Source organism: Natator depressus, chromosome 5, assembly GCF_965152275.1.
Source record: "Natator depressus isolate rNatDep1 chromosome 5, rNatDep2.hap1, whole genome shotgun sequence".
Classification (NCBI taxonomy): Eukaryota; Metazoa; Chordata; order Testudines; family Cheloniidae; genus Natator; species Natator depressus.
The window spans coordinates 79,770,175-79,783,814 of NC_134238.1; the positions used below are offsets into that span (position 1 = coordinate 79,770,175).

General features: G+C 39.7%; 1 protein-coding gene across 1 annotated transcript in view; it reads right to left on the reverse strand.

Annotated features, from left to right (window-relative positions):
• Positions 1-2,403: 2,403 nt before the first annotated feature.
• Positions 2,404-13,640, reverse strand: part of FBN2 (fibrillin 2) — a 247,755-nt gene continuing 236,518 nt past the window's right edge. The window contains exons 63-65 of the mRNA XM_074953067.1: positions 9,276-9,507; positions 6,963-7,134; positions 2,404-4,309 (exon numbers count right to left, since the gene is read on the reverse strand). Of these exons, the coding sequence (XP_074809168.1) occupies positions 3,935-4,309; positions 6,963-7,134; positions 9,276-9,507 (779 nt within the window). The 3' untranslated portion in view covers positions 2,404-3,934. The remainder of the gene's footprint in view (positions 4,310-6,962; positions 7,135-9,275; positions 9,508-13,640) is intronic.

A 13,640-nucleotide genomic window follows, 5' to 3' on the forward strand; every position in this document is an offset into this window, starting at 1 on the left:
CCCACGTTGGAAGCATGAGTAGCTTTCTTGGAAACTAGTTAAAGAATGGTAATATCAGTATTACTAGATATACTTGCAAAGCCTCAGACGGGCTTTTACTAGTGTATATTTCAATCACTCTTCCCAGGAGCAGGTTTGAATTTTAATACAGCTTCCATGACAATATATCCAAAGCTAGTGTTAAATAACTGGTTCCAGGTAATTTCATACTGCAGTATTTAAATTGCAGTACTAACAAGTGCCACTTGGATCTGAATACATGCACATTTTAGGAAAGACTATCCCAAGAGTAAATAGCTCAATCATTCTTTGCAGCTAATTGGCAAAAGGTAATATTTATAACAACAGTTCTCCTGTACTTCCTGGCTCTTTATTTTCCCTAGAGTTAAATTTAAGTGCATGATTTCTTAAACTTGTCATGACTTTTACTTAAACAATCTGCAAACAGTATTAGTGCCAACACTTGGGAAAAGCAATTTAATATTCTCATTATTCATGCAGTATTTTACTACCTGTTGTTATTACTGATTCCATTCACTATCTTGTATTAGAAATAAATGGTACACTTAGGGAAAAGAAATGACCAATTATGTATATTAGTGAAAACCAGTTAAATACTATTGAATTAGACACCTAATACAGGAATAACCATGGAACGTGGCTTTTATCATAGCATAGCTTTGACTTCTATAGTGCCATTTCTCTCTGAGTAGCAGTGAGGGTAAGTAGGGCTAGTGCTGCAAGATGTGGAGTCTCTTCATCTTCCATTTGAAGTCATTTGTACTTCAGAGACTGAGAAATCTGAGCTACAGGGTTTAAGGTCTTAGCTACTTGAGGAAGTTGCCTGGAATAGCTCATGCTGTGGACACGCCTATTCCACACTGAGAATATGTCTGTGCTACAAGGAAGAAATGTTAATTTAAAAATGGCAGTGAAGATATGGCAGCTCAGCTTTTTAATTTTGGCTAGCAGTTCAGGGACTGAACTTTAACTACTAACAAAAGTTAAAAGCTGAGCTGTTGTCTTCAGTGCCGTTTCTTAAACCCCAGTTAGCAAACTCAAGTTAAGAACACACTTTTTTTTCCTGCCATGTAGACAAAGTGTCCATGTGTAGTTTAGCTTAATGAACTTTAACTTTTGGAACTGGATTAAATTACAGTGCAGTCTTAGTGCAAAATAAGAGTATCCACATGGGAGGCTATTGTGGAATAGCTATCTAAATTCCCACCCATCCCTATTTCACAATAGTTCTCTATGTAGATGAACTTGCCCAGGGTAAAAGTGTAGGACAGTAACAGAATCCAGGTCTCCTGATTCTTGGTCCAGTGCTCTGTCCCATGCTACTTTCCTCCATCCTTGCTGATGTTACTATCCAGCCATATGTTCACGTTCCATCAATTGTATTATCTGAAGCACCAAGCATGCACTTGCTCTATGTAAAATCTGGAATGGATTCTTTGGGAGTGTTCTAGTCTTTGGCTCAGGAGGATCTGGGTTAGATTCCTGAACGAGTTTAGGATGCTAGTGCCCAGAAAAATCACTGAGATTTAGAAAGCCTAAGTTAGGCACTCAGGCTCCTTATACAGCAAATAAGACAGACCTCTAAAATGGGATTCACAGAAGCCAGGACATTAGGCAGCTCCCTGCCAAAGGTAGTCAGTGGGAGATACTAGGGGAGGATGTGTCCTAAACCTGATCCTTCTCAGGGAGTACAGCACCTAATCTGCACTTGTGTGTATCTCTCTGCTTGGGATTCTCAGCTGTTACCCCTCAGAGTTAGATGCCTGTGTACTTTTTTGCAAGAGGGTGGGGGACCTCCCTCCTAACTTTTAGCCCTGGGATGTGGGAGCCCTTGCTTCCCAAGTCCTTGCCAGTGAGAAGAAAGATCCCTGTTCAAACTGCCACCTCTTTGGGCAGACAAAGTGGGGTTTTGTTATTACTGGGGTGCCTGATCTTGGGACTTAAGCATCCAAGTCTCTTTATGAATCTAGCCACCTGATTCTAGGACATTGCATTTAATAATTAATGTTGTACACTTATGAAGCATTGTTTAAAAATAATTGAGATTGTAGTGGTCAAATACTGAACCCAGAGTTTGTAGGTAAAGGTTGAAAGTCAGTGTGAGATTTCACTGGACTTACTCCCGATGTACAGCAGTGTATAAGGGAGACAGACTTGAATTAGGTTTTTCTAATGTTGTGGGATAAATTTAACACTGTGCGAGGACAGAATATTTAGCATAGTTACCCAGTGTGTCCCGAAGAACCTAGTTAGTATCCAGCCAGGGGAAGAATGCACCTACATGGACTGTTGTTTCTGCCATCCATTAGTGACACCATCCAACTATGCAGTTAGGCAGGTGTTCTCTTTTAAAATACATGTACAATTCAAGACACCTACCCCAAAATAAGCTTTATTGCAAGAAAAGTGTTGTCATAGTGATACAGACCTACAAATAAAAAATATAAATCTCACAAACAGTTGATTTAAAATTTAGAAGGGTTCTCCTTCCCAAAAACCCAACAGAGTGTAACTTGTAACTAGTCAGCATGGCTACATGACTGAAATAAACCTGGAGTCTGCATGTGCTTTGGCTATTTCACATGATGAGGTTCTGTTCTATGACGAGTTACAGGCACCAGCTGTCAAAAAAAAAGCACCATGGAGACATACATGTAACACAGAATGGTACAACATTAAAAAAAATTGCTAAAGAAAACTAAATGTCATGTACAAACATCTTTCTTACAAAATAGGCTAGGATAAAATGAGGCATATGGTGTATAACTACAGTATTAATGAAAGTTCTAAAAAAAATGATTTCAGATATATTTTCCTGGTCTGCACTGCGTAATTAGTTTGCACATATGGCAGTCCTGAAACAGCTCAATCCTAATAAATGCACCATTAATCCAAGCCAGCACCAAACCGAGTGAAACATCAGGTGTTCCCTTCAAAGGAAATACTTTTTTTTTTCAGCTGCCTACAGTAATGCAAGTATGTAGAGCACCTTTTGTGAGAATGAGGTGTTGTGGTAGCACATGTGGTACCTTGAGGTTATCGGAAGGAAATACAGTACAGGTTGGCCTGCAATGCTAATGGTATCACAAGCAGTCAAGGTATTTTGCTACAGTGGTTGTGCCTCAGCTTCCCATTATTTCATGTGGCTGATACAGAATAAAGTCCTAATGACAGGCAGTGAGAGAGAATCATCTTTACAGAGACTAATATTGTAATTCAAGTCATTTAAGACTTTTTTTTTGAATACTCAATGTTTTTGAAGCATCCTTTTAAATGTCTTTTAGAGGGTGGTGTCAGAGCTGAAAGAGCACTGGTAATAGCATGGAAATGTTTTTTTAAAAGTATTTGGACAACTGGCACACAAAAGGAAACCTTTTTCAAATCTACTGGATTTTTTTTAAGAATACCTCTAAAATAGCTCAAATTTATAAATCTAAAGAAAAACAAATGAGTTTCCCTTTTGTTTACATAGTTTGTAATTTCTCCATATATTACTGCATTAAAATAAATAAACATCTATATTTTTTTAATTAGCACCTATAGCAAAATACCCAAAAAGTGTTACAGACTGCTAACAGGAAAAAATTGTTCACATTTTTGTGCCATTTAGTGCCATGTGTTGACCTCTTGAACTTTAGTTTTAATATACTTTAAATTGAGGTTATATAAAGGATACAGTAACCATGGTTGCCCTTGTAATCAAACTTTTGACCATGGCAGAGTCAGTCATTCCTCCTGCAAGGGTCATTCTGCAGTCTTGGCAGGATGGAAAGATAGAGGTCTTTTTTTTTTTTTTCCTTTTAAAAAATTAAGTCCAATGACTCCTTAAAGCTTTTGAAAAGTAGACATGCTCAGGTGGATAAATAGATGAACAGAAGTGATTCAAGAACTGGATTAAGTCTAGAAGAGGTGGCTAATAGAGTTCAATCCACAGTCTCATTCTGAGCACTTCTCCAAGCTCTCCTAGGAGGTAGTTGTCCTCGTTGCTATCTTCCAGTTTCTTTAGTTCCTTCTTCTTGTATAGAGGAATGCTAGTGATTTCCAGTGTGTAAGTGCCAGGCACTGACTTTTTCTTAGCTGTGTGCAGGTAACTAAATCCATCCCTCTGATGGATTTGAAAGATTCCATAATCGTTGCCGTGGGAGATGATGTAGCGGACATGGTTGGTAAGGGGCTGTATAGCTGGCATGAGTTCTAGAATGTGTTCTTTGTTACCAAGCCCAGAGAAGTTCAACCTCATCTTCAAAGGAGAGTCAATGTCTAAGCTTTCCAAGCTAATCTGCTCAATCTGAAGTGAAAGAGAAAAGGATAGTTGGAGAGAGAGAGACACACACACTCTATATTATTCCTAAAGCAATGCAAATTAATGAGTTTGATTAGTAGCAGTTTAATTCCTCTCTCAAAAACTGCAGCTGTGAAAGAAGCCCTTTATAAATCCTTTCCAACTGGGAGAACTACTCAGTTCCACATAACACACTCTGTAAATCTTTAAGGCTTCTCACTCAGGTTTTACAGAATAATTAAAGTTACAGCCCCAAATCCACAGAGGGTTCAGATTTCAATCTTGCCTCAGAGTTTACATCATTTCATGCTTGCTCCAAAAAAAAGTCCTGGTTTAACTCTGCAGAAAAGAAACAGGAAGTATCCCACTTTCCAACCTGTTCTAAATACTGATCAAACTTCACTGTGAAAGAGTATGGAAACAGAATGGAACCCTGAACTGCTATACTGGAAGTTCTTTGAACAATGTTTTCTGTATAGAAGCTTCAGTGAGAGTCTACGTCCTGGCATTTGAGAAACTATGTTCAGCAGCTGTCAGTGATAAGAGTAGTGAAAAAAAATCTGCACTACTAGCAAACTGATCCTCCCAAAGGGGGAAATTTTGCTTTGATGTGACACAAACGGAGTTTGAATTTGCCCCAGTATGTTTGATGTGAATACGGGGGGGGAGATAAATTAATCTAATAGCTTTGTTATAACAAAAGGCAGGTGGTTGTCGGTGAAAACTGTTCTTCATCTAATGAAAGAGTTATAAAAGGCTGTGACTTCTTTGGGAAGTCTTTCCCTTGCTTCTCTCTTTTTGATAGATCTTTACTTCTCAGGAAATGACTGGGGTACCCATTATTTTCATGCTGCACAGCAGAATGTTACCAGTTCAAGTCCTTCTGCATCTATAACAGGGTGCCCTCAAAAAGGGTCAAATCCTATCACACTACATACTATTATGCACTGTAGATTAAACAAAGCAAATTGAGGGTGGCTGCAGGTGCTGCGACAAGTTGTTCATTGAACCTCAGGCATGCAGCTAACCAACAAGACCCAGACAATCCCAACTTTTTTTTTTTTTAAACAAAATATATGTGTTTGCTGTGAAAATTCCAAAGTAAATTAGGGGATTTCACATAAGGCTAATAGCACCAGATAACAATATGGCTTACTGCCATGCGAGAGCTATAGTAACGAGATAGGGTGCAGTGAACTAGATGAGAAATGAATGCTGTATGAGGGGATTTTTTACTTTTTTGGAAGGTGCTTGTATGTTCCACTGCTATGAATGGAACATAAATAACTGGATAGCTTGGTAACAAGATGAACACATTAGGTAGGAGTGAAGTAATGACTTAGGTGGTACCATACTGTCACCAGGTAACTGTTTGTACATCATCATCATCAGAAGTATTAAGTCCAAGAAACCACTTTTCTCTTACAATTGTTAATGTGGCTAACTGATACTACCCCCTCCCCCAGATCTAAATGAGGAAATTCATTCTCCTCTTTCTGCCACTATTTCATGGGACTCCTTAGCAAAAGCATGTTTTATCTTAGGCATGCACAAAAGGCTCTCCTCTTTGCTGAGATATTTACGTAAAATTCAGATGTTTTCATTCCACATTCTACTTTCTTGTCACTAAGGCCGAGTCCACACACAACCCCTTGTAAGGCAGTGATGGCAGCACTAACAAGCTCTTCAGAAACTGCCATCAAAGCCAATCCATGGATCAACATTTGAACAATGCTATGCAACAGCCCTCCTCTCCAGAAGTGGTCGAGGCCACTTCTATGCTATGACCAACCTTTTGTGGATCAGAGAGTGGGAATACTAACTCCTTGTGTCAGGGTTGTGGTCTGGCTGAGGAGCTCCAAGCTTTGCTTATGTAAGAAACCTAATCACTACTACTTTATGTAAATCTAGCAGTAAAAACTTACTTTGAAGATGAAAAGCATTATGGACGATTAATCAGAGCCCTTGTAAAAACTATGAGAAGATTTATATCCCTTGGTTGCTTTTTTTTTTTTTTTTAAACCAAATCAGTAGTTTCTCATTACTGCCATAAAACAACATCCTGGAATACAGATAACCACTGATTTGCTGCATGATGCTGTAAGGGGTAGGGGAAGCTCTTGAGCAGTACACACTGTAATGGGCAGTCTGTCTCCCAAACTAGCCCTACATAACCTAATAGGTGTGCTTTTTGCCCTAAGGCTTCTTGCTACCTCAATAAAAATTGACAAAAACAAGGGAACGTGCCCAAAATACATCCTGTGGTGGGAGTGAACCACTGATCCCATCTCTTCATTTCCATTTGTCAAAAATACACTAACACATAAGGAAAGTCTTGAGCCTGATCCAGAAGTGGTTCTCTGGTATTGGCAATTACATCACAATATGATTAATTTACCCTTAAACACATATACAAATAGCTCAGGTTTAGAAGCTAATTATCATATTGTAAAAACTCGATAGCCACATAAGCCTGCACTGTTGTGACTATAGAATGTTGCACAGGATAGTCACATCTGGAACTTCAAAATGACTATGGTAATAGAACTTCACTCCTCCTTGTGTCAGCTGTGTAGTGTTTGACATACCATGGAGTAGTTCTGATTCCAGGACAGTGTTAAGTATATATATTAGCTTGTTTGTTATGGTATTCACTCACCTCCGCTTGCTCAGTTTCATTCACACTTCTTTTCCTCCTGCTGTTTTTGTTGGAGTAACCATTGATTTTGCATTCATAACATGCTTCAGGGGACAAAGCATTTTCTTCATCTACATCTCCACCCAAAGGGAGGTACTGGCCTTTGTTAAATCCCATTCCTGAGACACAATGGCTGTTGAATAGGGATGATCATATGAGTGACCCATTTCTCAAAATGTTCATAGACAGATAACATTTTTCTTTTCATTTCAGTTTTATGTCCTCCTCATTTAGATGGGGGAAAAGCTCACATAATCCCTTGCACTGTTACACAATATCTATTTCCCCCTAGGATGTCCGTGGAATAATTTTTTAAAATTTGTCCTGTATAGTGTAACATGCTGAAAAAAGGATGGTTATCTGTTGCCAGGGACCATTATAGAGCTCCCTAATTCTCAATACACAGAACACTAATACATCACAAAGAATAGATTCCAACAGGACATTTGGCATCCAAAGTAAATGTTCTGACTACTATTTCAAGCTAATGGGCTATTATATTCATTTTGTATTATTCATTCTCTCTTTTTTCTGCTTTGTCTTTGGGTTGATCAGTGCAATAGCTATTCCTTACTAATCACTGTATAGATGTTACTTCATCTGTAGGATGAAGGAAAGGTACAATTAGATGAGGAATATCCCCATACCATTTGGAAAAGTGCTCCAAATACACAATGTACTGCCACCAAAAGGGGAATGACAGCTACAGTAACTCCTTACTTAACGTTGTACTTATGTTCCTGAAAAATGCTACTTTAAGTGAAACAATGTTAAGTGACCCCAATTTCCCCATAAGAATTAATGTAAATAGGGGGGGTTAGGTTCCAGGGAAATTTTTTTCACCAGACAAAAGACTATTTTTTTTATATTTATACACACACACATACATAGTATAAGTTTTAAACAAACAATTTAATGTAATACTATATACACAGCAATGATGACTGTGAAGCTTGGTTGAGGTGGTGGATGGAGTAAGAGGGTGGGATATTTCCCAGGGAATGCCTTACTGCTAAATGATGAACTAGCACTCGGCTGAGCCCTCAAGTGTTAACACATTGTTAATGTAGCCTCACACTCTACAAGGCAGCATGAATGGAGGGAGGAGCGACAACATGGCAGAGAGAGACAGAGACATACACCATGTATGTGAGTGAGACACGCATTGCCCCTTTAAGTATGCTGACCCCACTCTGAGTACCCTGCCCTTTTAAGTAGATCTGCAAGTTGAGACAGCAGCTGCTGTCTGTCAGCAAGCTCCTTCCATCCTGAGCCCTATCGTGTCCCCACCTGCTCTATGGAGCTGGGGTAAGTGGGGGGCAGGAGACACCCTGACATTAGCACCCTTCTCTTCCCCCACTTTCCCGCCCGCACAGCAAGCAGGAGGCTCCTGGGAGCATCTCCAAGGCAGAGGGCAGGAGCAGCACAGGCAGGACAGCTGAACTGCCTGGTAATTGATAGCCTGCTGGGCAGCTGCCGCACAGGGAATTTAGGGGAGCGGGGAGCTGATGGGGGGGCTGCCGGTCCACCCTGGTTCCAAGCCCCCACCAGCTAGCTCGAACGGGCTGCTCTCCCTGCAAGCAGCGGACAAAGCAGGTGGCTGCCAAACAACGTTATAAGGGAGCATTGCGCAACTTTAAACGAGCATGTTCTCTAACTGATCAGCAACTACTGGGACGACTTTAAGTGAGGAGTTATTGTATTACTTAATTTTGCTCATATGCTAGATGATGCTCTTTTGCAGTGAACACACACAAACCCCTACTTTGTTTCTTATGTACCACAGACATATAAGCAATTCCTTGTTCTTATGCACAACCTAAGTATATGGGTGGTACACAGAAGAACTATGCAGATAGGCTTGGAATTCTTTCCCCAACCCAGAGGCAGGGCACATAGCACTGGTGCAGTGTCTCCTCAGTGACTTCTGCAGCACCCGGGGCCTGCTGTATGACCCTGAAAGACCGGTCAGGCCAGTGGATCTGCATGGCTCCAAACACACTGGCCTCGAGCCATCTCCTGGCTTGTCTTTGCCCCAAATCCACCTTCTTCAGGCCTACTGTAGAGACTGCCATAGGGCTGTATGGACTGTAGCATGCAGAGTTGTTGGAGGCCCTGTGTGCTCCTGCACTAGTTCTGTTGCCAACTGCGTTTTCTGCAGCCCTTACTTTCATAGCCATTGCTTTTTATGGTGACCACTTATTACAATGTGTTATACAATCATCATAAGTGTTGGGGAGGAAGGATGTTTGTGAGAGGGAGGAAGAGACTCACCCTTGTCCAACTCTATAGTATCCAGGAGGGCAGCCACAGAGATAACCACCTTCTGTGTTGGAACAGCCGTAATTGCAGGGGTTTTTAGTGGAGGAACACTCATTCACATCATGGCATGCACTAGAGAACTGGTCATAAGAAAATCCAGATGGACAAGTGCACTTGTAACTTCCGAGTGTGTTGTAGCAGGAAGCGGTGCCACAAGCACTAGGGTTGGTACATTCATTTTCATCTAATAAGCAAAATAAACGATTGTTTATCCAGATGAGAAGATACTATCGTGGCAGGTTGTAGTCATAAACAGCTTATGATGTCCAGGGAGGGAAAAATATGTATTGCTAGAATTTCTAATGCCCCACACAGGGCATGGGCATGTGCCAAATGTAGTCCTTCCCAACTTAAAACTCTTACTACAAATGCAAGCTGTAAGCCTCCCCTCGCCCCCTGACATTCAAATTAGCCCAGGCTCAGCCTCCTTCTTAGAAATTACTACACCACTGATCCATCTCTGACAGTAGCTAGGTATCAAATGCTGCAGAGGCCCTCAAATCTGTATTTTGGAAGTAATAAACTCAAATTTCCACTGAGATGTTTTCGGCCAGTTCAGGATCATGTCCTTTGCTGTTCTTTTTTTCTTTCCACCAACACCACATTTCCCCCAAGCATACTATTAGGTGAGGATAAATCTGTAGTGGAGAAGAGTATTTTTGTGGTTTCCTCAACCATTAAAATAAAGCCATTTGAGTTCATGCAAAGACGAAGTGCTTCACCCATAATTCTATTGCAGGACTTGGATGATCTTAACTATTTTACGCAGGCGGGGGTGGGGGATTTAGAATATTCTAAAAGAAAGAAACCAGAGCTTCTCACACACACACAGTATTAATGGGATGGCTGTTTGGGCATCTCATCATCTTCTCTTTAATTTGTTTTGACAGGCTATAAGTAAACCCTTATGTAAAAAGAGAGCACACTGGGGGATAATCAAGTAAATTATCCTCATCTGGATTTTATGGAAACTCTCAGAAGAGACTGCCAGCAGTGTCATTCTGATCTGCCGCATGGATTGTTGTGCAAGTCACCAAATGTTCATCCATTGCATATGGAAGTCAGTCTATCTAGGTATGTATCTAGCCCAATCACTGCAGTATTGGAGTGCTTCCCAAGGATTATCCTTATAAAATCTTTGGGAAGTAAGGAAAATACTAACATCCCCATTTTACAGCTGGGGAATTGAGTCACAGAGCAAATAACTGACCCACTCAAACACACAATGCAAGTCACAACCAGAAATTTCATATTCTGTGCCTTAACACACAAGGCCATCTTTGCTCTTTCCTCAGTGAGAGAGTGATACATTGGTAGGGCAAGCTTCACATGACTCTAGAATCCTTGATCACAATTTACTTTGTATCTCACTGGAGAGAAATTAGGTGTAACCAGAATCCTGCATGAACATGTTAAATGTATGTGTATAGATATACTGTATTTCTGTTCACTAAAATATCCTAAACAGTACATGGTTTTAAAAATGCTTCAAGAAATTACATTTGGCACAAGTTTATTTGGTATTTTATTGCCATTTTTAGCAGAGCTGGAATGTTGCCAACAAAAGTACTTTTGGTAGATTTGTAACCAGGTTGTGTTGTTCTGATATAATTAGATCTGACATTTATATGTGGAATGTCTTTCCTAATTGGGAAACTAAATCAGATATACAGCAACAAAATGAACAAGGGAGAAAAAGTTGTTTTTATAACACAGTAAGAATTTCTCTGTGTCTGTGCAGCTGTGGTATGCAGACAAATTACCATGTAATAGAAGTTAATCTTATCGTTTACATTGAGGTGCACCACATGAAGTGATTCCATAGAAAAATAATTTTGAAATTGCAATGTGTAGGAATAATATTTGAAGTAATACTTAAAAGACTGTTTTAAACATCATCATGAATTTAGCACTTTTTTGCACCTTCACTTCCCTCTGGTATATCCTATTGTTGTAGATCTATATTAGGTCATTTTAAAGCATATGATGATATGACTCTTTACCATACTTGAGACTCCCATTAAAATTTTTAAACTGGATTTTCAAACTATTTCCCTAATAGTCAAATCATGATATACTCAAAATCTCCACTGGAGAGACAAACATGCTATACAAAAAGCAGCAGCAGAGCAATGGAAATGATTCAATTCTTTGTAAACCCCTCCCCACAAAAAAAATTTGACAAGGTCCCTTAAGCTCTAAACTTTTTGAACCTAACTGATTTCACATATGAATGGAGTGTTCATGAATAGCTGGAGACTATAAATGCATCAAGAGAGGTTAAAGTGAATGAACTTTTATTAGGTTTCCCCCACTTTATTAGGTTCTTCTACTCCCTTTTGGAATCTTAAATAACTCTCCTCACTAGATACTGAAAGTTTCTCAGAGCTCTTTCAAATCTAGAGTACTCATTTCCAGATCCTAGTGAATTCTCTTGAACTGAACATTGTTGCTGTCCCATTTCCTTACACCCTTCTTGCTGTTCTGATGTCTGGCTTTGAAAAACTGAAGTTTTTGGTATTTTAAAAATAATTTTTGTTGTCATTTGTACACTAGTTTTTAAATTTCCCATTTCTTCATATAATGCATATCCATTCTTGTAATTTATAAAACAATGTGAAATAATTATCAATCCTATTTTCATGCTATTTGATTGTTTTATCTACAATATACAGTAAAAGTTGTTTTATCCGGCATGCTAGGGGAGTGGGAGGTGCCGGTAAGTGAAAAATGCTAGTTAACTAAGAGGGAGGGAATTTGGGTGTAGTGCTTGGGTGCGGTGTGCAGTCTTGGGGAGGGAGTTTGGGGGCAGGAAGCAGCTTGGGGCAGGGGCACGGGTTGCTGGATTCAGGGGACACTCACCTAAGGTGGCTCCCTGGCTGCTCCTAGGTGCACAGCAGGTGGCTCTGTGCGCTGCCTCCGCCTGCAGGCGCCGCCCCTGCAGCTCCCATTGTCCACAGTTCCCAGCCAATGGGAGCTGTGGAGGCAGCACTTGGGGCAGGGCTCCATACCTCCTTCCAGGCCCCAACTCTCTGCTGGCCCATGCCAACCGGATTAAACTAGAATTTCAATGAAGATCAGAAATGCCTGTTTATAGAGCTTTCCGGTTGGTGAAGTGCCAGACAAAACACCGTTTACTGTAAAAATGTAAACTTTTATTGTAAGTGGATACATTAAAACTAATTGAAAAACTAACAATCTGCTCAATATAAGCATTTCTGAGATCCTTTTTATCGTTTAAATTAAATGCTATATACTTTATGCATCTTTGGTTCTTTAAAAAGTGAATTGTGTGTGACTATTGGCCTGACAGTCCTCGATGTGAATATCCTCTGTTTCTTATGAGAACAAATACAGAATGGGCTGTGGAATATGCACTGCTCCGCCAACATACTCAAACCTTGAACCAAAATACTTCAAATGGCTAGAATAACTGCCTCTTTAGTAATTCGCATTCAGTTCTTAACTTCTCTACTAGACTGAAAACACCAACTCCTTCCCTATACCATAGATTAGTGGTTTTCAACCTGTGGTCTGCGATACCCCTGGGGGTCTGCAGACTACATCTAAGAAGGGATCCGCACCTTCATACGAAATATTTCAGGGGTCCACAAATGAAAAAAGGTTGAAAACCACTGCCATAGGTTACCAAACAAATGGGTATCAAATGGTAACCCTTCTGGAAATATATAGAATTGCTTATTAGTTTTCTATAGGTCTTTTTGTAACTATCTCTTATTTTCTTTTGACATCTAGCTCTGGCATAATTTTTTTTTTTTATCTCTGTTGCAGGATGGTTTTTAAAAAAAGCACATAGAAAGGTGACATTTGTACTCATTTCTGTAGATTGCTATAGAATTTACATTAAGCCACATTGCTTTTATCCATAGGATTTTTCCATAAGGAAAATCTCTTGATCATTACAAACCTTGAGATAGATATGAATCTGTGATTTAGAAGTGAAGTTGTAATTTCATCCCTCCCCACTATTAAAAAAGTTTTTTCTCCCAAAAGTATTATTGAGTGGGTACTGCTGACCCTACATTTGATCATCTTTCCTTCCCTTCTTGCCCTTAAAAGAAATATGGATCATATCATCTATTTGTCTTTGTATTTGAAAAATATGGTGTTCTATTATGTTTTTATTGTATTCTTGCTAATTCTGTTTTACAGAATCCTGAGTGCTTGGGGGGGGGGGGGGGACACGACTCATTATGTTTAATCTTTGTCTTTATTTAATTTCATTTGCTTCTATTGCTGCTATTCTATCAATTGAAAGGTTTGTACATGTGTGGTTATCTGTGTCTGTTTAGCACT